Raw genomic sequence first — 23,011 nt, 5'->3', positions numbered from 1 at the left:
CCATGGCCACCATGAAAACCTCCATAGTTGCCTGTCTCCCTGCCCACGTGTCCATTTAAATCTCCTCCTATAAATAACTTCTCCGTTTGAGCAATTCCTTGCACCAAGTCTCCAAGGTCTTCCCAAAATTTCTCCTTCGAACTCGTATCCAACCCTACTTGAGGTGCGTACGCACTAATCACATTGATAAGTTCTTGTCCTATTACAATCTTGATTGCCATGATTCTATCTCCTACCCTCTTGACATGTACAACATCTTATGTCAAGGTCTTGTCCACGATGATGCCAACACCGTTTCTCGTTCTATTTGTGCCCGAATACCATAGTTTAAACCCTGAGTTTTCTAGATCCTTTGCCTTACGACCAACCCACTTAGTTTCTTGTAGGCACATAATATTTATCCTTCTCCTCACTATAACTTCTACTACTTCCATAGATTTTCCCGTTAAGGTTCCTATATTCCACGTTCCTAAACGCATTTTGCTCTCTTGAACTCTACCCTTCTGTCCTAGCTTCTTCACCATTCCCCGTCTAATAGGATTAAAGTACTTCTTTTGTGTGTCCCGTGTAAAGTTGATAGGAGCATATGCTCCCAAACAACTTTGAGTGGAGTCGTTCGAAAAGAAGTTTCTATAGCCCCTTTGCTCATTTAATACTGCATCCGGGTGCCGATGGAGATACAGCGACCCTTGCTCACTTATCACTGTGCTCGGGCCACACAGCGCGCCACGTACGGGTGACGCCCTAGCTTTAGTGCGATTTCGTTCTGGATTCATTTTCATAAGGATTCGACGTAATCATGGAGTGCCGGCTGTCGACTACCTGACGCCCACAGATTGAATTCAACACTCTTTCTAAATTGCTTTTATGCTTGATGTTTATCGTAGCAGATCATTTTATTTATAAACCATGTTTTCTTTTCTTATCTATTCATACAAAAAGGCCATCACTACTCATGGACGATAATTAGTTAAAATTAAGATAGGTAAATTGATTTTGCAATGAAAAAACGATAGCTAAAACCCTTAATTCCTTCCAATATTAAATTAAAATTTTATTTTCACGCACTCATTTTTCTCTTTTTGCACACCCATGTTTATTATTGATTCTTGATTCTCTTTTAATTTTTTAAATCCGAAAACTAGAAATAAACAAAAATACATAAGAAAGAAAAGGTTGTGCAGAAATCACTTCTGAAAAAATCGACAATTCTTAAAAAAAAAAAACACAAGAAACAAACAGTTACCTAATTGATACAAAAGCAAATGAAATTGCCTAAACTAAACTGATCATCTACATACAAGTACAACAACAAAACAACTTTGCCAAAACCTCCTAGCATTCCTTTTCTATACACAACCAAATTATAGAGAACAAAATAGTACATAAACAGATACAAACCAAATCAAACTGCCTCTATTTGCCTCAACCCACAAAACTAGACTGATCCTACATTTCGAAGAGGTAAAACATTCTCACGTTTTCGATCAGTTCTTGTGTTAAGTATGCCGGTTTTAAAACATCATCTGCCGGAGTTTGTTAAAAGAGCCAGCATCCCATTGTCTTTGGAGGCTGAGTCTGATACAAGCTCACTTGGTGTTTTACCTTCTCTGTCAGTGGCTTTTGGATCAGCTCCCCTGCAATGAATTAAACAAGCGGAGCATTTAATAAAAGCACTTCTAGAAGAACCAGTTATGAGCAGAAGTGCTTCGTACAGAAGCAGTCCCAAATGCACAAAGGCTTACCTTGTTAGAAGCAACTTTGCAATAGCAATATTCCCTCTTATAACGGAATAATGAAGTGGTGTTTGACCTTTTGAATCAGTAGCTTTTACGTTGGCACCGTACTGTAAAAGGAGCTCTACCATGCCAATATCGGCACTTTGGCAGGCTAGGTGAAGCAGGGAACAGCCTTCAGCAGTGTCTTCTGCAGGCTGAATTTCAGTTTGAGTGACGGAATTTAAGTTACTCGAGGAGGGCTTGTCTCCAGAAATATCTGCAAAGCGACCAAATTGGTATCAATTATTTTCTGTTCAACCAATCACATTGCATTTTGTAGATTATAAGAGCATACCATCTAATGCTTGCACAGATCTAGAATTAACATCTGCTTCATAACCAATGATATAGCGGTAAACTGCTTTCTTGTCATTAGCACGGACGCTTTTGCACAACTGTTGCCCCATGACATGAAGTTTGTGATTGTTTTTTGTACGACGAACAAAAAGTTTTTCTGCATACTGCATTTAGAAGGAAATCTCAGAGGTTCTGAACAACACATCATATTGAAATTATGCAGTTGAAACAAAAAGGAGTGAGCAGACTATTTAGAAGAATACCTTTGCTTGAATATACCTCTCCTTTGTCGAATTAAGATCGTCATTACATGGCTTTATCATAAGAAACGGCTCATTCCTATCAGCCTTGGAGAAACTACATTGCACGAACTGACGAGTTATTAGCACACTAAAAATATTAGTTTTAAAGATTTAAGGAATCCTTAATTACCCTATAGGCATGTTATCAGCCTGCAAACTACTTCTTGAATACAACATCTCCTCCCAAATCGAGTTTGCAAAAGCATTTCCCAGTGATTGAAACAAGGTTAAGACAGAAGGTTCCCATACTTTCACATCAAGTGTTAGTGATCGAACCTGCATCAAAGCAGTATTAAACAAACCGAGACATCCATAACCATTTCACAGAAAAAATCTTAACCTAGATAACTTGCCTTTGATACATGTACACCAAGATTACGATGAACACCAGAGCATTCAATGCAAATAAGAATTCCAAGGTTCAAAGATGCCCAATCTGGTTCAGGTGCACCACAATCAGCACATTTGTCATTACCGCACACTCTTCTCAGTATGTCAATTGGTTTCTCACTTTTCTCTTTGAGCTTGTGCGGCTGCATACTTTTAGAGATTCGTAGATAATTGTAAGCTGTGATCTTAGGTGAGAGTTCCTGGATAGCTGTCTGCTCAGCATCAGAAGCGCTTTCTAATAAGTTGCCCTCGTTTCCAGAGAATTGATCGTCGCTTCCTGTAGGGCTAGTTGAGAGACGCTGCAAAACAATTGTTATAACCATTTCAACAACTATAGATTCAAAGATTGCATGTCTGAAAGAATGCACATTCTGTAAAATTACCCTCTCAGGTGTCTGGAAACTCAACAATGAAGCTATTACTCCAGTTATTTTCTCAATCCAATCCATTTGGTCAAGTGCATTCTCTGCCTGCATCACCGAAAAAATTTGAGAACCTACCGTCATATGTTTAACGTGTTAAATTCACTATGCATCTTGCATTACCCCTCTGAGAAATTTTTGGAAAAGAAATACCTGTAAAGTGTAGATTTTAGCAGGTGATATAATTCTGAAGCAGAACCTTAAGTCCGTCTGGTCTGCATCAACCTTTATCGTTGATGTCAGCAAGTTCACAGTGTGGCTAGCAACAGATTTCTCATCATGTACACCGCCATGGTAATGAGATGAAAGCCATCGACTCAAAAGCCCGGAGCCATTTTCAGAGGAATTATTCTTCTGTGGAGAAGATGGACTACCATACTGTAACAGTATGATTAACATCAAGTAAGCAGTGGGAGGCACAAAACAAGGTTTACATAACGTATCCAAATGACTTACAGATGGCCAACTCCATGGTTTGCGATAGTAGTACAGCATCCCTCGACTATCAAGAATGAAATACCTTCTTTTCCAGTCACCTCTCAAATTGGAGGAACGCTTTGATAGATATCCTTGCCGAATGGTTTGTACCTGAAGAGGATATTCATATCTATAGGGATGCAACTTGAAAGTATATCGAAACTAAAAGATATCCAAAAAATATCTGCAACTGCAAGTACCTTCCCCTTTGCAGCAGATTGCATCACTTCCTCGATCACTTTATGTGATTTCCTAGAGAAAGGTTGCGGGCCATCTCCTTTGGTAGAACCATGGATACCGCTCAAGGACTGTGTACTTTCCCTATCAATCTGCTTTTTGTACTCTTGTATCCTTTCGTTGAGACACATCTGTTCCTGGTTGCAACTTTCTCGTGTCTGTTGCGCGTAAGCCAAAACCTACACCGAAAAAACAGCAAAAACTCTTACAATCAACAATTAACAGAGAACTTTGCCATGTGACGGGACCGAGCCTCTTCACGAAAAATACCAAGTGATGAAGAAAGTTTGTAATTGCAAACCTGATGAATGTAGGGTTCCATTGCATGCAGTAACTCATAACTCTGCAAACGGAGGGGGACAATATCATAAGCAGTGTATATGTTGGATTGCAAATTACGCTAGGGTTGTGTCCTATACCTGTTTGAAGTAACGAAGATGAGCGTCCATCACCCCGCTAACAGCTTCCAGAAACTCAAACCTCTTTTTGGCCTCGATATCAGAAAGAACAGCAACCTGGATAAATAAGTGGACTATACGTTGAAAGCCTAACTGCTTTCTGCATTGTATCTTTCTTCAACACAAAATGTCGTTGTGAAACTTATCTTACCAGGCTGAAGCGGGCTTGCTCAAACGAGGATCTTGCATTCTGCAGTTCCTGGAATGTCTCTCTACCAAATTAGATTTAAATGGTCACCCATGGAAAACTATCTTAATTCAACCTATACAACAGACTAAATAATACTGGAATTCGGAGGTAAACCATTGCAGATATACCTCCTCTATACTAGCAGCTATATCCATCCTCGTGCTCTTCCTCAATGACAGAAACTTCTCGCGTGCCTGTGCATAGAATACACATTACCCTTGTAAGTCTGACAAAAACACATATGCTTGCTGCACAAGAAACCATATTTTGATTGAAGAAAAATATTGTGTTCTACAAACTTCAACAAGTAACACGTATGTATGAAATTTTCAGAACAGAAGACCACCTGATCATATACAAGTGAAGTCTTGTCAAAACGCTTTCGGGATTCCTGCATCAATAAGATACTTTAGCGAAAAAGGGAATTTGTTAGACAATTAGAGGGATGAAAGGCAGTACAACACATCACAGTTCATTATATCGAAAGCAATGCCATGTAGAAGCAACTGCTGTAAATATAGTGCATATGTAAACAAGCCTACTTAACCGTTCGCCTTGTACCTTGACTTCATGGAGGTCAACATGGACAATGTTCACCAGCCTATCATTTACCATGTGCTCTATCTGAGAACGAACATGAGATTTCAACACATCAATCATATATAAGCATCGAGAAGGTTAAGGTTGAAAAAATATGATCGCTATCGACATATATTGTTCAGATTATGATTTTGTTGAGGAAACCAGAACAAATTACTACCTGTGAACGCAAAACTTCCTTGTACGTCGCGATTTCTCTTAATGCAATTGTGAATCTGGACATAACCTGGCCTGAGAAAATTAATGTGGAATTTATAAGTACTGACAGAAAACAGGCAGACATAAACACAACCATACACAGACAAACCTCCTAAAGCTGAAAAAATAGGATCATTGTGGCCTCCCCCAAAACTTTCGAGGGCAGTTATAAAAGCGATTTCACCATCATACGCTTCTCCAAGTCCTTCTCTGAAAAATTAAATTGGATACAAATTATAAGATACATATAACAGTTGCTAATAATTATCCAACTACAAAAACAACCTCCGCAATTCCATCTACTTTTCTTAAGAAGTAAAAAACTCCGTGGTTTGAACGGGGGGAGATTGTGGGGGAAGTTTTGGTTTAACTTCTTCATATGAAGAGGGAATAGTTTTCCTCTGTGCATTCATGGATACTAAAATTCCTAAGATTTGATGTTTCGACGTCACAACAAAGACACGACTGCGAAAGAAAACTGTTCAACGAGGAAGTGGTCTCATCATTCAGCTCGAAAGCATTAGGAGATAGAGAGACTTCTCATCATACGTGTACTTTCGGCATCCTTTGTAGAACTTATAACATCTTCCCCTCAGTGACTCTGCACTTTCCTCCAAGCCTTGTATCTGTTTCCAAAGTAGCAAACATCAGTAAGCAAACATCAAAACTTCAAGAGTCCAGATTGTGCAGAGTAACGAATATCGAATAAACAACAAATGCATAACTTTCTTCATCCCACGTAATTTCTTTTTCGGTGCAAGGAATTTTAACGACAGGGTTTCGAATATGATTAGAACATCAAGGTTGCTGCGTTAGCTATCTATATTATGCAGAAAATGTTTCACTATATGCGTTTATTTATGAAGAACATCAACCAAACTGGCAAACTCTGATACAAGCAAAAAAATGTCACACCATTGTTAACCATAATCCATAAATTCAGAAGAAAAAAAAGGAGGTGAAATTTGTAAATTATAACGATAAAATCAGCTACCAAAACAAACAATTTGATTCGAGTTTTTTTTGGCATAATTTAACACACAAAAGTAATTACAATAAATATAAAAATATAGAAAATGAAGAAACTTATCGGTGCTAATTTAATATCTAATCTAACAAAATTTATCGTTTGACCAAAAAAAAAAAGAAAAAAAAGAAAAAAGAAACCTGTTGGCGGAACATAGGCGAATCATCGAGCTTTGCGAAATGCATGTTTGGAAGGATACAGAGATGGCCTTCGTCTTGAATTTCTGCACAGAGAGAGAGGAGGGGGGTGCCAAAAGCTTCCTTCTTTATTAGTCAGAAAAAAAAAAAAAACCTTCTTCTTGTGTTGCTGTTTTTGGTTTTTGTTTGAGAGGGAGGGATCGAAAGTGAAGGGAGGTTTGTGCAGTTGGAGGACGAAGGTGTCTGCGATTTTTCATGGCCGTTACTAAAACTTAAATTACATGTCACCAAATCTCACCCGCCTTTTTCCTTTTTACTCTCTCTCTCTTTTTTTTTTCTTTTTTTTTTTATAAAATTTATTACTATTATTCGAAACTATTACAATAGTTTAGGTTAGGGAGGTTCAAACTCAGAATGCACAGGTGAAAATTCAACACGCTATACACTAGGATATTAAACAAGATACAACATATTTGTTTGAACCTATACAATGCAGTATTAGAGGAGGGAAGTCTAACATAGAACATCGGCTGCAGGAATAAATGCTATTTTCTACTCGGATTCTAGGGTAAATCTCTCAATGTTAAAAGAGGCATAAGTTATAGGATCTTATCCCAAAATGATTAAAAACACTTATTTTACAGTCAATATAAATTTAGTAGGATAATTCGGGATATGAATGGCCGGTCGATCAACGAAATACAACCGGTGGACCGGCCTCTCACATCCCGCAAGATTTGTCATGCATGAAATTCAGGGTACCTAATTGTACTTAAAATCCAAGTTGTTAATATAATGAAGGTAATAATAATGTTACGTTGGCCAAAGCCAACTACTTTTTTCCAGCAATTGATGACATTGATAGAAACCTCATTGTCGGTGACACCAGTCTCTTTTGCCACTTGCCGGTGTTAAGTAGTCATGCTGTGATATCTGATAACCAAGTTTCTCTAGAGATGGATATTTCCCCGACAAACCCGACCCCCGCCCCGCACACGGCGGGTTTGGGCAGACCCACAGAGAAGGCCACAATCGCATTTGACATCGATATAACTCTTCATTTTGGTCATTGAGATTTGAAATTGATATAAACCGTCCCTGAGTTTGCCCACCATCAATCATTTTGGTCATTCCGTGAAAAATCTCTATTAAATAAAAATAAAATGATAGAAATACCTTCAATTTCACAGAAGGAACAAAATAACTGACGCTGAACAAACTCATGAACTACTTCTCTCGATTTTAAATCTTACGCATCCAAGTGAGGATTTATGCCAATTTCAGGGACCATTTTAGCTAAAACGCCTAGGAATAATAACCACCACTTTCCCCTCTAAAAATTTCATGTTGTGATTATATAATTTTTCCATCATTCGACAACAAAAGTAGAAGCTGCATATCCATATTCCCTGCTGGCTAATTTCAAAACTTGTGTCTCCAAGGCCGCCGCCGAGGACAGTACAATTAACAGAAATCCTCAGATTCTTCCGAGTATGTAATGAACCTATCGAATAGAAAAACTCAGAGAACTCATCCCCAAAACCTTTTAAGGAAGCCGCCGCTTTTGTCTTTCCTCAGCCGATGTTGAAGTGACGGGAAGTCGATGTGATTGTAGGCAAGGTCGAGCACAATGGGGTTGCGAGGAATTGATTGAAAGGGAGGAGGGAAGGCTTCAATACGCGGAGCACTTTTCACGTTTGCATCGCCAACTGCAGACTCGTAGACGTTGAGTTTCTCAAGGAGGAATTCCACCTGAAAAAATATCCAAATCAGCGTATCACATAAAGTGATAATATTAAGAGCAGAATCACAGAGATTAGTACACAAAATTTCAGAGAAACTCATCCAAAAGAAGGTTAGCATCACGGGTTAGGAGTCCCGGTTTCTCACAACCTAGATAATACATAACAGCTTGAACATCTATAGAAGCCTAAGTAGTACATAAGGAAAGGGCCAGTTCTTGAATCTGGATGGTCCAATGTCTGGGCAAGCCTAGACAACCCAGAGACGGCCTTAAATGGTCCAGATTAAGTAGACCTCTTCACTTTTGGCCTCACTATCTTGCCCAACACATTACACACTAACCAGAAACACACTGATATGATTACCAGAAATTTTTGCACAATTCTGGTTTTTTTTTAAAGAAGAGGAAATGATTTAAGTGGTACCTTCTTGTCAATGCCACTTAAGTTGATACTAGATATCTTCTTTGAAAGGTTTTCAGGAGCCTTAAGCTCTTCCATGATCCCCGTGGCATGTTCGATGCAACTGTTGGATCTGCACTCATCACACAATGTCTTCAACTCCTTGATGATCGCCTGCTATAAATATAGAACCGATCAAACTTGTATTCATCTTAGAGCTCATTCATGAAAATTGGTATTTGGTATGACAAGAGGTCAACTAATTGAAAGTTTTAAATAAAAAAGATTGGACTCCCCAGTTGCATGGGAACCAAAGGCGATATACTAAACAGAAACCTAATGTAATGTAACCCAAGATGCATCTGACAAAAGAGTATTAATTTAAAGTACAGAGGTCAATGTTTATGCAAACATATTTCAAAAAATAAAAAGCCTACACTAATACGCACCTCATCACCGTTATTCACAGATTGGAATTTCGCTAGGGCATTCTCTGCAAGGGAGCGAGCATGGCAGTACAACACATAAGCTTCTACCCTCTTACCGGCCAAGCTGTATGATTTGCCCAGAAAGAAACACCTGCGAAAAGTTGGAATACTGATAAATTTATAGAATAGACAATATCCCTTGACACCTATATACCAAATCTATTGATAAGAGTAGAACCTTGGTTGTTTGTTCAAGCAGAGCAATATAACAAGCATGAAACCGTAAACAAGATATAGTGAATCCTCGATATCATGTGCCTTAGTTTTTTCTAAAGGGGTGAAGAAGACAAAAAACACGTAATTTGGTAACTGCAGAAAATTTAAAAGTCAACCTAAGTACAAGAAAACCACTTTGTGATATTAACTTTTACGTAAGAGTTCCTACAATGGCAAGAAAAGTTATCATGATACATGTAAACTTGGTATTTTAGGGCCACTGATTTTGTAGAAGATAGGGATGTCCTGAATTCAAGATTTAATGAGGCATAGGCGTCATCTGAAAAAACAAGCACAGAAGCAATCCCAAGAACATAGCGTTGATGAAGAGAAGTATGCCAGAGTTCATAAAACAATATATACATATATATATATATATATATATATATATAAATAAATTAAAAAGATAGCTCTGCTGAAAAAAAACCTCTCTGCCCGGAAGGCTAAACTTTTTAGTTCACATTCGTCAGCAAAAGCCACTTCTTCTGGTTTTTTGTCTCTTCCTGAGCTGACTAAATCTGATAGATCAGATGTATTCTGCCAAATATCACAACACACATGGTATTCTATTTATAACCTGAGATATCAGCATATAGTAAAAGTAAAGCATTTACACATGATGAAAGGCAAGTAGGAAACAATTCAAAACAGAGGCAACTAACCTGTAATAGTAGATCATACAACCGAACAAGCTCTTCAGGCTTAGTAGCTTTCTCGTTTTTGTCATCACGTCTTTTGGTAAGTTTACTCTTCGCAATGGTAACCAACATTTGGTTGCGCTCAATGGTTCGCTCTCCCAATACAGCACTAACAGCTTTATCAAGGCCATTCAGGTCATCCTTCACATTTTCAGAATTACCTGCACTGGCCTATATACAGTGCATCAGAACAGCAGCATGAAAAAAAATACAAAATAATGATGAAGCACAATACAAAAAGACGAATCCCTGGGGGCATCAGAAAAGGAAATGAAAACATCTTATATTGAGAAACTTCCATACCAAGTCACTGCGAATGGAACCCCTTGCCTCATGGTATGCAGTAAAAATTTTGTCAAAAATGCCTAGTTTTTTCTCTGGTGGGAGTGAATTAGTTGATGAACCAAGCAAATCTTTCTCCAATTCTTGAGCTGAACAATTTTGTCACATCAAAACAAAGAATAGCAGTTAGTGGAATTAAAGTATGCAAAAAGAAAGAGACAAATAAAACAAAAGATAGCACTTTATTGGAATTATAAATGTGCAAAAATAAAGAAAGAAACATGACATGATGAATCACACCAAATTTGCACAAAAAATTCATAGAATCTGTAATTTGTGAAATCTAAGGAGGATAAAGGCTGCATATCTCTCAATTGCAATGACATATGACAAGTATCTGGTTCTGGCTAGGACTTTCCCTACCTATAACTTTTCTAAGTCAAAATTAAAAGGATATCTCTCTCGTAACAGTTCCCAGAAATATGCATCAAAAACCTTGTCTAGTTTTTTTCCCATTCTGAAGATTACAAAGAGCCCACCCCACACAGTCCTAATGAATGGTGCACATTTTCAAATTCCAAAGAGTAGTTCAGTTTTGTAATTCTCAGATCCTTTTAGACATACCATCATTTTTTCAGTGAAAAACAAATCTCCATCTTCAGCTAAAGGTTCTCATCATACAAACAAATCACTCTCATGAGACCTTACTGGCACATACATTTACACTCTCACACACACGGAGCATGAACAACAAGAGATATGATCTGCTATGCAATGTCCTCTACCAATTAACAAAAACCTAAAACCAGTAGGATTTTTTATTTTTTATTTTTTTATGAGGACAAGAAAAACAAAATTCTTTATATTGGTGCCATGACTTAAAATAGTAAACAAACTAAACAAATTACTGACCTTTTAAAATGGAAACTCGAGTTTTTGGATTTGATATTGGAAATCTATGACCAAGCCAATGAAACTCTGTCATGGAGGCAGCCTGTTGAGATCTTGCCTCGGCCATAACAGCCTATATTTCCAAGTTTCTTCAAGTCATCAGTAAAATAAAAAGAAGCCTCTGAGGGATAAAGGGAGGAAAAGCATCAAATGTATGGTTTACTTTAAATGTAACCAACCCTACCTCCAATTTAGCCTTGAAGAGGTCCAGCGCAGGTCCTTCCATCTCACCAATCTGTAGAAGTTCGGAGGCTTGTAGATTTGACTCTCCAACCTTGTGTAGGCAGTATCGAATACTAGGTTCTAATTCCTCAACACGCTCACGGCACAAAACTTGATTCTCCAGGTCTCCATATTTAGCAAGTTCCTCATAAACAGCCCTAAACATATTAACACAAAGTTATACGTACACTATTCATCGAACCAAAAATACTTGACTCCTACATGCATAACCGTCTAATTCAAATGCTGTATCTGTTCCATTAGAATTGTATTAATGGAAAGCTTAACTTGTAGCAAAAAGCAACTAGAGAAATTATATTCCGTTTTGCAGCATGTATTTTAATCGGTTAGTGCTTTTGAACATTGATAATTTAGACTTTTGGGGCAAACACAAAATGAAGGCATCAAATTACCCATGCATTTCTAACATAAAAGCAGCATTAATTAATGTATATAATTTGAGACAAGATTGAACCTGGCACTTTTGAAATTCATCAATGCGGTGTCCCAATTTTGATCTTGCTCAAACAACAAGCTCCCCTTCATAAAGGAGGCATAAGCCTACATATTAAATTAAAAGTTGCAAGGTGAGAAGAAAATAAGCCATGCCACTTGAAACAAAAGCTCTATTAAATCAATGAAAATCACATGTTAATCATACCATATGATATTATGACCCAAAAATATTATGAATTTGGGACAGGATATGCACATGCAACTGAAACAAGAAAAAATTAAGCACCTCGGCTTCTAAAGAAGTTCTGGAATCTCCCTTGATTGCACACAACTGTGCAAAAAGTGTGGCCCATTTTACTGCCTTCCTCAGCCTACCAATTAGATAGATTCGCTGACGAGCATTTGGACCATCCAGAACCTGTCTCTTTTCCATGGCATGGCTCCACGCTCTCTCCGCCGTATAAAGAACCACATGAAGATACCTATCACAAATCCAGAAAATTAAAATGTTAAAGCATGAAAATAACTCAATGAACTAAAAAATATTGTTCCTAGTTCCTACATACTCCAAAATTCGTACATTTTCGCTAGTCCAGCAATAAAAATAGATGACCAACATATAATTCAATTCCAAAAACAAAATTCATGAGAAAATAAGACCCACCTCACTTCGGTGACAGTAGATTCAGTAATGGCCCGGCGGTTGTATTTACCGCGGCCATGAGTGAACTTCAACGACTTATACAACCTCCTCAACCTTGCAGTGCAATACCGCCTGCGAAAAAATTCAATTCCAGCAACAAAACATATCAATTTCTACTCACAATGCACACAAACACACACCATGAACAACAATAAAACACAAAATTAAACCAAATGACAATGAATATGTACCGATAACGAGTGTAATCTCCGTGGCGCAATCCGTGCTGCATCTGAGCAGATTTCAAGAGCAGCAGCACTGTGAAAATCGAAATTAAATCAAAATCCAGACGAAAAAAACCGACGACGGAGATAATGATTTCAGAAACGAAGGGATTGGAGAACGAACCGTTAATGGAGAATTTAGGGGAGATCTGATCGGAACTGTTGGGCTTTGGATCCTCGATTTCCATGGCGGACGCCTGGCTCTCTTTCCTCATCTGAAAAATTCTCTCATTGAGAAAAAAAACACAGATAAATCAATTGATAAGTAGAAGCATTTCACAGAGAAACGGAGGCGTTTGGTTGCCGGAAAATACCTACCTGGGATAAGGTGATGTCTCGGGTAATGTAATTCGATGGATTGCTCCGGCGGCGGCGGCCTCGCAGTCGCAGTGCTCTCGGTATCTCTCTCTGTGGCTCGTACTACTTTTGTGGATGGTCTCCTTGGCGCTGCTACAGCACGTGCCCTTCACGTGAATGGACAATGCGGCTTGAATTCACGATACCACAATATAAACAATAATTCAAATCAATCCAGACCATCCAATATTTGTAGTATTTAATGCTATGTATTTATGTAGTATGGAAGAATTTTAGATGGTGAATGTATTAGGTAAATGCACGTAACTTAGCAAATATTATTGTCTATGAGTTTGATACGTGTGCAAATGTTTTTAATTTTGTGTTTTGAATGAGCAATTTATGCTTATGTGCCAAATTGTGTTAATAGTTGTGGATATGATTTATCATCACATGACGTCTCGATTTAATAATGCATTGCGTTGGACAAAAATGCTACAATAATAGTAAACATGTTTCATTCAAGTCATTTTTTAAGTAAGAGTCAAAATTTCCCAATTCTACAAGTATTGCTCAAAATTCTTTAGTTTTAAGTTTTATATCATTATTTTTAGAGCGTTTAAAGCTTAATGATAAGAGGTTTCGCACAAAATACTACATTTTAAAGAATATAAAGACGATAATTCAGTGTCGTGAAAAAAAAAATTAGAACAAAAACCCAAAAATAAATAAGTAATCTACAAATGGATCGATGTACGAGCCGATTCTCCCATATTACTTATTCATTTGGTTCCTCATCTTCTCCATGACCAACGAGACATGTCAATTCAGAGCGCCCTTGACAAACGAACTCCTCAACATCGCACATTCTTACTTTTCAGCGGTCGAATATCTGAACTACAAGTCGATGATAAGCGTTCGAATTTCCATTGGAGCAAGATCAACCACCAGCTTTGTTGGATCAACAGGTCCTCCCCTTAACACTTTGGCTTCTTTGTCGGAGGAGCCTTCTGCTTTCCACACTAGTCTCTTCTTCTCCATTTCCGCTCTTTCTTGGTTTGCAGATAAACTCATTTCCGTTACTTTTCTAATCTGAGTTTCATTGGAACGAAAAATGTGTTACCAGAAGTATTTAGATGGTTAGTTTTTCGGATCAGTGTTTATCTTCGTGGACCGATGTTTATGTTACGTACCTTCTTATCTGCAAACACTTTTTTGAGCTCTACACTTGCCATAACCGAAAGATCCTTGTCCTCATCAATCTAGCATTCGATACACCATATAAACATCAGTCTTATTAGAACTTGTTGCTGAAAATGTGGAGTAAGGAAGAAACTAAAACCTCGTATAAATGTGCAAGGCGGAACAGAAGTTTTTCATCTTCCAGCTCCTACAGAGTTTTAAAACAGGATTAACAATGTTAATCTGATGAGAGGAATTTTTTTTATTTTCCAGTAGGATGCTGCTTCCATGTTCTCGAGGAGAGATACGAACCTGGAGGGTTATTATCGCGACATTATCAGGTAAAGTGTAGGAAGGATCCATTCCGGAAAAGGTTGTGACATAAGAGCTTGTCCAGCTATCTTCATCTTGTTCTGTGAAGGCCAAAAGAAATGGAGAGTATATCTCCTGACCAAATGATCGACGCCATTTAGGGGGAGTTATGGTCTTTATGAACACTAAGAACCCTAGCTAGCTAGGGTGAGTTTTTAGGATCATACAATGAGTCCTTCACAATCATCTCGAATGCACACAGTTTCGTTTAGGGCTTCAAATATACCTTTGTCATCGTCACTGAGCAACCTCCTAATAAAAGTGGAGTGTAATCAAGAAGATATTAACGAATTCGTTGGTATTCCAGCATTTCAGAATAAGAGTTAGGAAATTGATTCGTTTCCAAAACAGATAGATTATAGCGTTCTCACTAACCGCGTTATTAACTAAACAACGAAGATAGATCGAAAAAAGAAATGTAGATCCAGAGTAAAGGGAAGAAAACCTATGGAGCATGAGTTCCAATTGTCCATCCACAATGCTGGATCCACCCACAGATCTATCTACTAGTACTGACAGCTCTGTGTTGTTATCTTTCGTGTAGATTCCGAGATTAATCTGTAATGACAGAGAACTTTGTCATGTCTTGGCTGAAGATACATACTTGTCGTAAAAGGTAATTTTCCAGAAAATTCGAACATGAGACAACGAGACACATTGATCGATGTAGTAATTACACATACTGGATAATAATTTCCTGCAACAGGTTGATTCACTTCAAGATCCCAGTCTTTTCTATAGTCTCGAATCTGCGAAACAATAATTTCTGTTAAAATTTCTAGCAAGTTGCAGACATTGAACAAGGCTGGTCAAAAACCGGAAAGACAAATGAGATCAAACACACAACATACTCTTTCGATAAAATCGCGCCCATTAGAGTCTGTGTAGAATCGTTTGTTCGTTTTCATGCCGGTTGTAATCTTGCTTACAATGTCTTTGCCAACACCGTTATCGATTGGTATAGGGCCAATCTGAAAAATCAGAACATTGTTGTAAAAGGAAAATTCTCGAAACTTTTAGTTCTTGGATCTTCAATTGTCTTATCCAGTGGAAACACACAGTACAGTGCAGTTAACTCACAATAAATTCAATCTCAGCATGCTCTTTTTCCTTGTACACTCTAGTGACCTGTTTAAGCATATGCAACAAATAAACTGTTGTTAGTATCGATCACGAAATCTTCACACCATGAAAGAAAACTTATACACACACACACACACACACACATATAAACATATGATCCCATATTTTTATTAAGATTCTCTAACCACCTGGTAAATCCAAGAGTTTATCCTCTGATGTACTTCATCGAGCAATGGTCCTCTCAAAACAGTAAAATGATCAACCTGCAATTCCTAATGGTGAATTTTCTATTTCTTACTGTGATTGCATATGGTAAAATGACGTTCATTTACCTACCTTCCCTCCTGATTTAATGGGATATGAACCATTAGGGCGGAAGACATACGCTCCCTCGGCCTTCAGAAAATAGAAGCATTCCCTTTTCAATCTTCGTCACATATAATCACGTTTAATTACATTTAAAATGTGTATTACTTCATTACCTGTAAATCGACATATCCATTATCTCCAGCGTAGTAGCTAAATGATTGTTTTATCTGCTTTTTGACCTATATTTATAGTACATATCAAATTATACGCACGGAGAAAACCAATTTAGCGAATATTTTTGCAGAAAACAAGTACTGTTTGAGTGCAGAAGTTACATACCAAGCTTCTGCTGTTCATATATTTAGTAAGTTGTCCTTCATTCCCAGAATAAATAAGTCTCAAGTTGCCTCGCCCGACTTCTATTGTATCATTTCGACCTGCTTCTGACCTGTACACTTCTGAAGTAGTAGCTGCATTTGTAAGGTGGAAACACAATATCTGAGCCGTCATTAAAAGTTAAATCTGGTTCTGATATGTTTCTTCAGTATCATACGGTAAAAAATTCACATAGTCAACCTTTTCGTGTGGCACTTGAGATGAAGTAAGTGCTAAAACCAAGAGGGGGTACAGTTGCCGAAAATGCAAGCCAATAATATGGAGTTTCTCCCAGGGATTTACCAAGATATGCCTTGACATGGTAATTTCTTATGGTCGCGGACGCATTAAGCAGAGGTATGAGCTGTGACTCAATTTCTTTTCCTGTAGAATCTCTCACAGCGACGTTCGCATTGATAACCTGTAGAAAACAAGTATCCAGAAAGAAAAAAAAACAGGAAGAACATATACTTACTTACGTAGAGATATGCACACGTACGCGTGAGAAATATAAAAAAGTCTTAAAACACAGTAAGGATTTCAACATGGAAGAGGAAATAACTACTCACAGGAATCTTTATGACATCCTTTCTTTTCCATCCCAGAGAATTATAGACAACAATAACCTACAAAAGAGAAATGCATAATCACGAAATAATTCGTACTTCTTGATTGAAACATAAGCATGGCAGATGGTAAATGTCATCGTTAAACTATCCTCACCAGGGATTTCCCAGTTGACAGATCAGCCTCTGAGGGGGGGCAATAGCTAATGTTCAGAAGTGGACACTGAAAAAAAAAATATAACTGGAAGAATATGAACAAAAATTGTAAAGTGATAGGAAATAAGAATCTGTTGTTAATCCAGTGGTAAAGTGAAACAGCCGAAAAATGTAGGACAAACGGTAGTTTAATTTGCCTGTTGAAACTTAGTTAACAGATTCTCGCAACCAGCTCTTGATTTGGATTCTGTCATGCAAGAAAGCGATTCTGCAATAACCTTCTCAGCCTGCGAGAAATCGAAACCATTTCGTTATGCAAAAGTAAAGAAACTACTGAGAATATCAGGAATGGTATAAGTTTTATCTACCTCATTGTAGCCTATTGAAAGTCGTTTTGCATAATCATCCGCCACATGCTGCCTCTCCGTGCCACTGACTGCATCGTGATGTTGAGCGATTGCTAAGGCGTCAGCCAGAGAATCTGTCTTAGACCCTGATTTACTCATTCCCTTAAAAAATTCGAGTTGCCTCGCTGCCTGATCATAGATTGAAGAACACAACTACCTTATACTCTTTGAAATCTTACTCAAAATATAATTATTACCAACGCAGGCTAAAATGTTCAGAAGAATATACCAAATAGTAGCCGCTCATCATTCTAACATAGCCTTTGATGGCTGGCCTGCTTGTAAAATATCCGGTCCAGTAAATATTTTCTTTGTCAGCGTATCTGATGGATACGCGTTGTTATAAGTTAACAAGCTGGAAAAGGACCAGGGTACCTGTAAATGACGATGAATTTCAAAAATTTGAACTCACGGAAAGAAGTCTCCAGTCTTGATTGGCCAGGGTTCATTTGTTGCATGTTTGGCATCAGTGTATATTGACGGAGTTGAGTATAGCGCATTCACACGCCCATCCTACGAACATTAATGCGAAGTCTTCCATTAAGAGGGCAGAAAATGTGAAACGACAACAATGTTACACTTTACAGCCATGGACTAACTTGATTCACGTAATGAATGAACTTATCCATCTGCAGAAACCATGAATGCGCGTACTGATACTTGAAATCCGATCCCATTGTCCACATGATATGATTCGTACGAGTTATGTTTGCCTGAAAACCAACGAGTGGTTTGCATAAGCCCCGACAGATCTCAACTCTTTTCTGAAAGTAAAACTTAGGCAGAAATGAATCACTGGCAGACAATCTAATAGGATACATCTTACTTGTGAGATTGCAGCAGATACGAAATCATTTACACGCTCGAGCACATTGTAGTCAGACAGATCAGTATCATCCTTCAAACAAGGAAAGCCAAAAGAAAATAGATAAATGTGTCATTACGTTACTACGGACTACATAGGCATTAGACTGTGGACTCACCTGAACAATAGGGGATATGTCATCAACTTCAAAGTAAAAATCATTTGTCGGAGGTCCATAATTCTCAGGGAATGCACCGGCGAAAATCTACAAACACAAAGAAAAGAGGTTGATTAATGGTACATTTCCAATCTTCAAAAAGTTCAACTGAAAGAAAGAAAAAAACATGGTTTCAAAGCTGAAACACCAATCCATCCAGAACTAACAACACAACTTTGTGGCGCACACATGCACACGCACCTGTGCAGATGATCCGAGACTCTTAGAACCTCGCCAGACAACCTCGAGGCTTTTCTCATTCTTCCGTTTAGCTCTGTCTTGGTAGTCAATTCGAGCAAAGAAAAGAGAGTCAAATCCAACCTATGCCAACAGTATAACTGATGTTCAACAAATGGTTTCACAAATATCATTCACTAAATGCATGTTACGAATAGAGTAACGAAATGGTTATAAAACGGGCCCTAGGAGTTTCAAGAAACGCGGACCTCAGCTCCCAACAGGTAGGCCTGCACTGCAGAATGTCCGAATGGATCGATCTGCCAGCCAATTCTGGGAGTCACATTGAACTCTTGTTTGATGAACCGATGCCCGAGAGTCGTCTGATCAATCATATCGATGTAATGAGCAGCAGCCTCATCATGCATGCACATCCCCCCATTTCTGCAAAACAAACCCAGATCGTAAACAACAGCAAGACATTTTAAATAAAACGATAAAAATTGAAACTTGGACTGCAAGGCATTGCAGATTTTGTACATGAGTTCCAGTTGACCGGAGCTAACTAGTTGCTTGACCGTGTTTTGGGTCGCCTCCGTTTGGTCTCTCCACCAACGTTGGAAAAAAACCTGCATTAATTAATCAACTAATCCATTTACATTTCTGATTCCATTTTCGTTTTTCTTAAAAAAAAAAACACATCAACAATCAGACGCTAATGTAATTAAATTGGCTAGAGCGGATATGCTCTCCGTATACACTTGAGCTTAAATCCCCCTCCTAAACATTAGATTAGATTGGTTTTAAGTAACATCCCCTCTCTCCCCACTTGAGTTCGAACCCATTTGGCTTGTTATATAAAAACACATACTATTATTTATACATATAAAATTAGCACATAAAATAGCCACTAAACCCGGAAAAGGATCCTCGCCGGATCCTTTTTGTAGGGATCCGGGGATCAAGCAATCACAGCCGTTTATTGGATATCGTGCGGTTAGAAATCATTTTAAATTCAAAATTTTAAATTGGATATAAATAGTATCTAATGAAAACTGACCACACGATATACGATGAACGACAGTTATTGCTTGATCCCCTAAATCCCCACAAAGAGGATCCGGCGAGGATCCTTTTCCACTAAACCCAACCCTTGACAGTGGGACCCATAACCATACCCCAAATTTTGCTCCCACCTCCCTCTCGCACCACCTCTAATCCAAATGGCCGGATACCCTACAAAAGAACCTGTGTGCTCTACTATTGTATGCGGTAGAGATGACAAATCAACGCATTGAGTTGTTAATGGATACCCATTAAGACATATTTAGTTTGATTCACCTTATATCCTCATCACTACCAATCCCACCTCTATATAATGATGATAACAATTTTGGATACCACACCGCTCCAATTCATCAATTCTTCTTCACCCACTTTCAAATGGTGCTTGTTGCCCACCCTCTTTCTCTCAAGACCTTGGTAAGTAAATATTGTCCCACTTTCAAATGGTGCTTGTTGCCACCTCTCAAGACCTTGGTAAGTAAATATTGTGTATCTGTGCGTACGTATTTTCTAACATACAATACACGTATTATACACATACATATATACTTTTTACGTTTAAAACCCGTTATTTTCACACAATTTTGAATCATACGTCACATATTTTCAACTAATATTAACGATATTGATTGCCTGTTCAACATATATGAATTTGCGGTTCTTATCGGCCAACAAAGCGGGAACCAACGAATCCAGCACCATCCGAACACAAGCTACCTGAAAGCAGTAGTTTTAATTATTATTATTAGATTATTATATCATAAAAGATCGAGTGTTCATTAGCAATTAAGCATCCAAATTTCAAATTAAGAACCGGAAGATAAATTAAAATTTTAAAAGTGAATGAAGAAAAATGGGTAAATCTCAGTTTACTACTCTCAAGTTTCGTGGTTTTCAACATTTGGTACATTAAGTTTTTTTCGTCCCAGAGTCATACCTAAAGTGTAAATTTTGGGACAGTCTCATACATCAATTAGTCAAACTGTTAAATATTTCGTTAACTGATGATGTGGCGCCCACGTGGACAATGATTGGGCGCCACGTGTCAATATAAGGCCCACATGAATATTAAAAAATAAAAAATAAAAAAATATTTATGGGCGATCAACCCCTCATTCTCCCTCCCAACCCCCACCACACGTCCATCATCACACCCTCCACCCCAGCGTTCTTCAGCGCCTGCAGACTCGTGTTCATCGCCTTCTTCCGATTCACCAAGTTGTGCATTGTCACACTGTCCAACGGCATCATCACGTAAATCGGCACTCCCATCCCCTTATCGTGCGTACCCCTCACTTGGTGCTCCAGCACCGGCGATTTTGCCTTAGTCGCGAACGCCCTGCATGCCATGGACAAATCCGGCTGGCTAGACCTGAGAAACAGCGATCTGCACGAACTCAACGGCGGCGACAGCCCGTCAAACCCTTCCAGCTTTTGAATTTTGCAAGTCAGACCCGCCGCCAAAGACTTCCACATTGGCGACACGGTGACCAATTCTACGGATGATGAGCTGGCTTCGGTGGTCCTAATCGGAGTCCTGGAAAGCGCGCTAATCTGGTGCGTCATGCTCAACGCCATTTTCTTTGTAGCCAAACATAAATTAAGCCCAAAGGTGAGAAAAAAATAAAATTGAATTCAAAAGTGTGCGGAGGAGAGAAGGGAGGGAGAGGGTCGGGGGTTGAGGGAGGGAGAAGGTTAGGGGTTGAGGTCAGGGGTTAAGGGAGGGAAAGGGTTGGATTTGCACATATGGGTGGAGGCCGAGAAGGGAGGGATAGTCGAGGTTAAGGAAGAACGGCCTTTTTTTTATGTAATTTTGTAATTTTTAATTTTTTTTAATATCCACTTGGGACCCTTATTGACACGTGGTGCCCAGTCATTGTCCACGTGGGTGTCACATCATCAGTTAACGGAAGACTTAACAGTTTGACTAATAGATGTATGAGACTGTCCCAAAATTTACACTTTAGATATGACTCTGAGACGAAAAAGACTTGATGTACTAAATGTTGAAAACCACGAAATATGAGGGTAGTAAACTGATATTTCCCAAGAAAAAATGTTCATACGGGATTTTTCTTAATAATTTCCTATAATGAAAGCAATACAATTAACTAAAGAGCACAAGTAAATTAATATGAATAATGCTTGTGTACCCTCACGGGAACCTACTTGTCCCCTACCCGTCCTCATCCTACGAACATCATAATCGGAACCGTTCGTTTACTTTATTATCATTTAAAGATCATATATGAAAAAAAATCATTCAGTGTGGAGATCTTTTAGCCATTCTTATGCACCAAAAAATGGATGTTTCATCATAAGAGCATTTCCATTTTGGTCAAAACGGTTGATTGGTTTGACACTTATGGAACGTTAAATGATATCCAGATCAAATAATTTTTTACATATATAATCTTCAGATGATGAGAAAGAGAATGAATGGCCATGATTATGATTTTCGTAGAGTAAAAACACGTTAATCATAAGTGGGAGGTCACGTCATAAGTAGGTTTCCCATGAGAAATACGAGCATTATCGAATTATTAATTAAAAGTAAAATGATCAAATTAAAGAAAGGGATGGGAACCCCACCTGAAGGGAATTGTTGGAGCCAGTATAGTACTGATCAACGGTCTTCTTCCATCCGACGTCGTCGTGGGTGTGAGGGACTAAATGAACGTTGAGCTTCCCGGGAACAAGGCGCGACGTCGTATTGTAAACCATGTACTTGGACTCCCCACGTAGAAACACTTGAACTAGCAGTACCATAACCAAAAGAAGCCGCAAGCAATTAGATTCAACCGCCATCGGACTCGGAGCTCAGTTGTTTAATAGCATTCACGCTTGCACCTGACGTTTCAAGTCTTGAAAAACAAAAGAAAGAAAATATATTAAGGTGATGAGAAAGCTCATGAACTTATTTAAGACGTCGTAATACCAAAGTCTTGGTCGTTGTGGAAAATATACTTGTCTTGGTATTTTGTGGTTGGCATTGGGCCTGTCTGTGATTAAGGATGTGTTATGGAGGTAGTCAGAACCCATTTTTCTTTTCTCCTTTTTATTGGGTAAAATCTGCAAACTACATCACTTTGACCGGAGCAGA

At 38.4% G+C, this 23,011-nt stretch overlaps 3 protein-coding genes across 7 annotated transcripts; all 3 read right to left on the bottom strand.

Moving 5' to 3' along the window:
* Positions 1-1,191: 1,191 nt before the first annotated feature.
* On the bottom strand, positions 1,192-6,760 carry LOC103437480 (ADP-ribosylation factor GTPase-activating protein AGD3). Its single transcript, XM_008375946.4, has 20 exons — positions 6,517-6,760; positions 5,899-5,975; positions 5,459-5,559; positions 5,312-5,382; positions 5,113-5,175; positions 4,898-4,942; positions 4,680-4,745; positions 4,513-4,560; positions 4,323-4,418; positions 4,205-4,246; positions 3,867-4,082; positions 3,646-3,777; positions 3,343-3,567; positions 3,151-3,237; positions 2,731-3,066; positions 2,508-2,653; positions 2,339-2,432; positions 2,074-2,239; positions 1,746-1,995; positions 1,192-1,637 (listed from the first exon to the last, which is right to left on the bottom strand). Exons 1-20 carry the CDS (start codon positions 6,559-6,561, stop codon positions 1,523-1,525), a joined length of 2,421 nt encoding a protein of 806 aa, XP_008374168.1. The 5' UTR covers positions 6,562-6,760; the 3' UTR covers positions 1,192-1,522.
* Positions 6,761-7,838: 1,078 nt separating this feature from the next.
* On the bottom strand, positions 7,839-13,432 carry LOC103437478 (uncharacterized). Of its 5 annotated transcripts, none has more exons than XM_008375945.4 (14): positions 13,216-13,432; positions 13,022-13,102; positions 12,865-12,931; positions 12,635-12,745; positions 12,257-12,452; positions 11,990-12,075; positions 11,477-11,672; positions 11,254-11,365; positions 10,363-10,490; positions 10,024-10,230; positions 9,789-9,898; positions 9,107-9,236; positions 8,682-8,834; positions 7,839-8,265 (listed from the first exon to the last, which is right to left on the bottom strand). In XM_008375945.4, the coding sequence occupies exons 2-14, from the start codon at positions 13,083-13,085 to the stop codon at positions 8,044-8,046; spliced, it is 1,782 nt and encodes a 593-aa protein (XP_008374167.2). In that variant the 5' UTR covers positions 13,086-13,102; positions 13,216-13,432; the 3' UTR covers positions 7,839-8,043. The 5 variants fall into 5 exon arrangements, with proteins under 5 accessions (XP_008374167.2, XP_070680119.1, XP_028959624.1 ...); XM_070824018.1 differs by having other exon boundaries at positions 8,682-8,831; XM_029103791.2 differs by having other exon boundaries at positions 8,682-8,831; positions 13,022-13,124; positions 13,216-13,425.
* Positions 13,433-13,951: 519 nt separating this feature from the next.
* Positions 13,952-22,776, bottom strand: LOC139197205 (probable alpha-mannosidase At5g13980). Its single transcript, XM_070824016.1, is given in 28 exon segments — positions 13,952-14,286; positions 14,388-14,456; positions 14,537-14,584; positions 14,689-14,895; positions 14,898-15,000; positions 15,194-15,306; positions 15,432-15,497; positions 15,600-15,719; positions 15,829-15,876; positions 16,020-16,094; positions 16,168-16,227; positions 16,314-16,379; positions 16,480-16,610; positions 16,717-16,936; positions 17,085-17,141; positions 17,239-17,304; positions 17,435-17,524; positions 17,606-17,773; positions 17,874-17,967; positions 18,057-18,157; positions 18,244-18,357; positions 18,471-18,542; positions 18,628-18,714; positions 18,868-18,987; positions 19,113-19,287; positions 19,384-19,472; positions 20,542-20,625; positions 22,501-22,776. Coding segments are annotated over 28 exon segments (3,054 nt in total). The 5' UTR covers positions 22,717-22,776; the 3' UTR covers positions 13,952-14,091.
* Between the last annotated feature and the right edge of the window lie 235 nt (positions 22,777-23,011).

Source organism: Malus domestica, chromosome 06 (assembly GCF_042453785.1).
Source record: "Malus domestica chromosome 06, GDT2T_hap1".
NCBI classification, from domain to species: Eukaryota; Viridiplantae; Streptophyta; class Magnoliopsida; order Rosales; family Rosaceae; genus Malus; species Malus domestica.
This window is presented reverse-complemented; position numbering and strand designations above follow the sequence as displayed.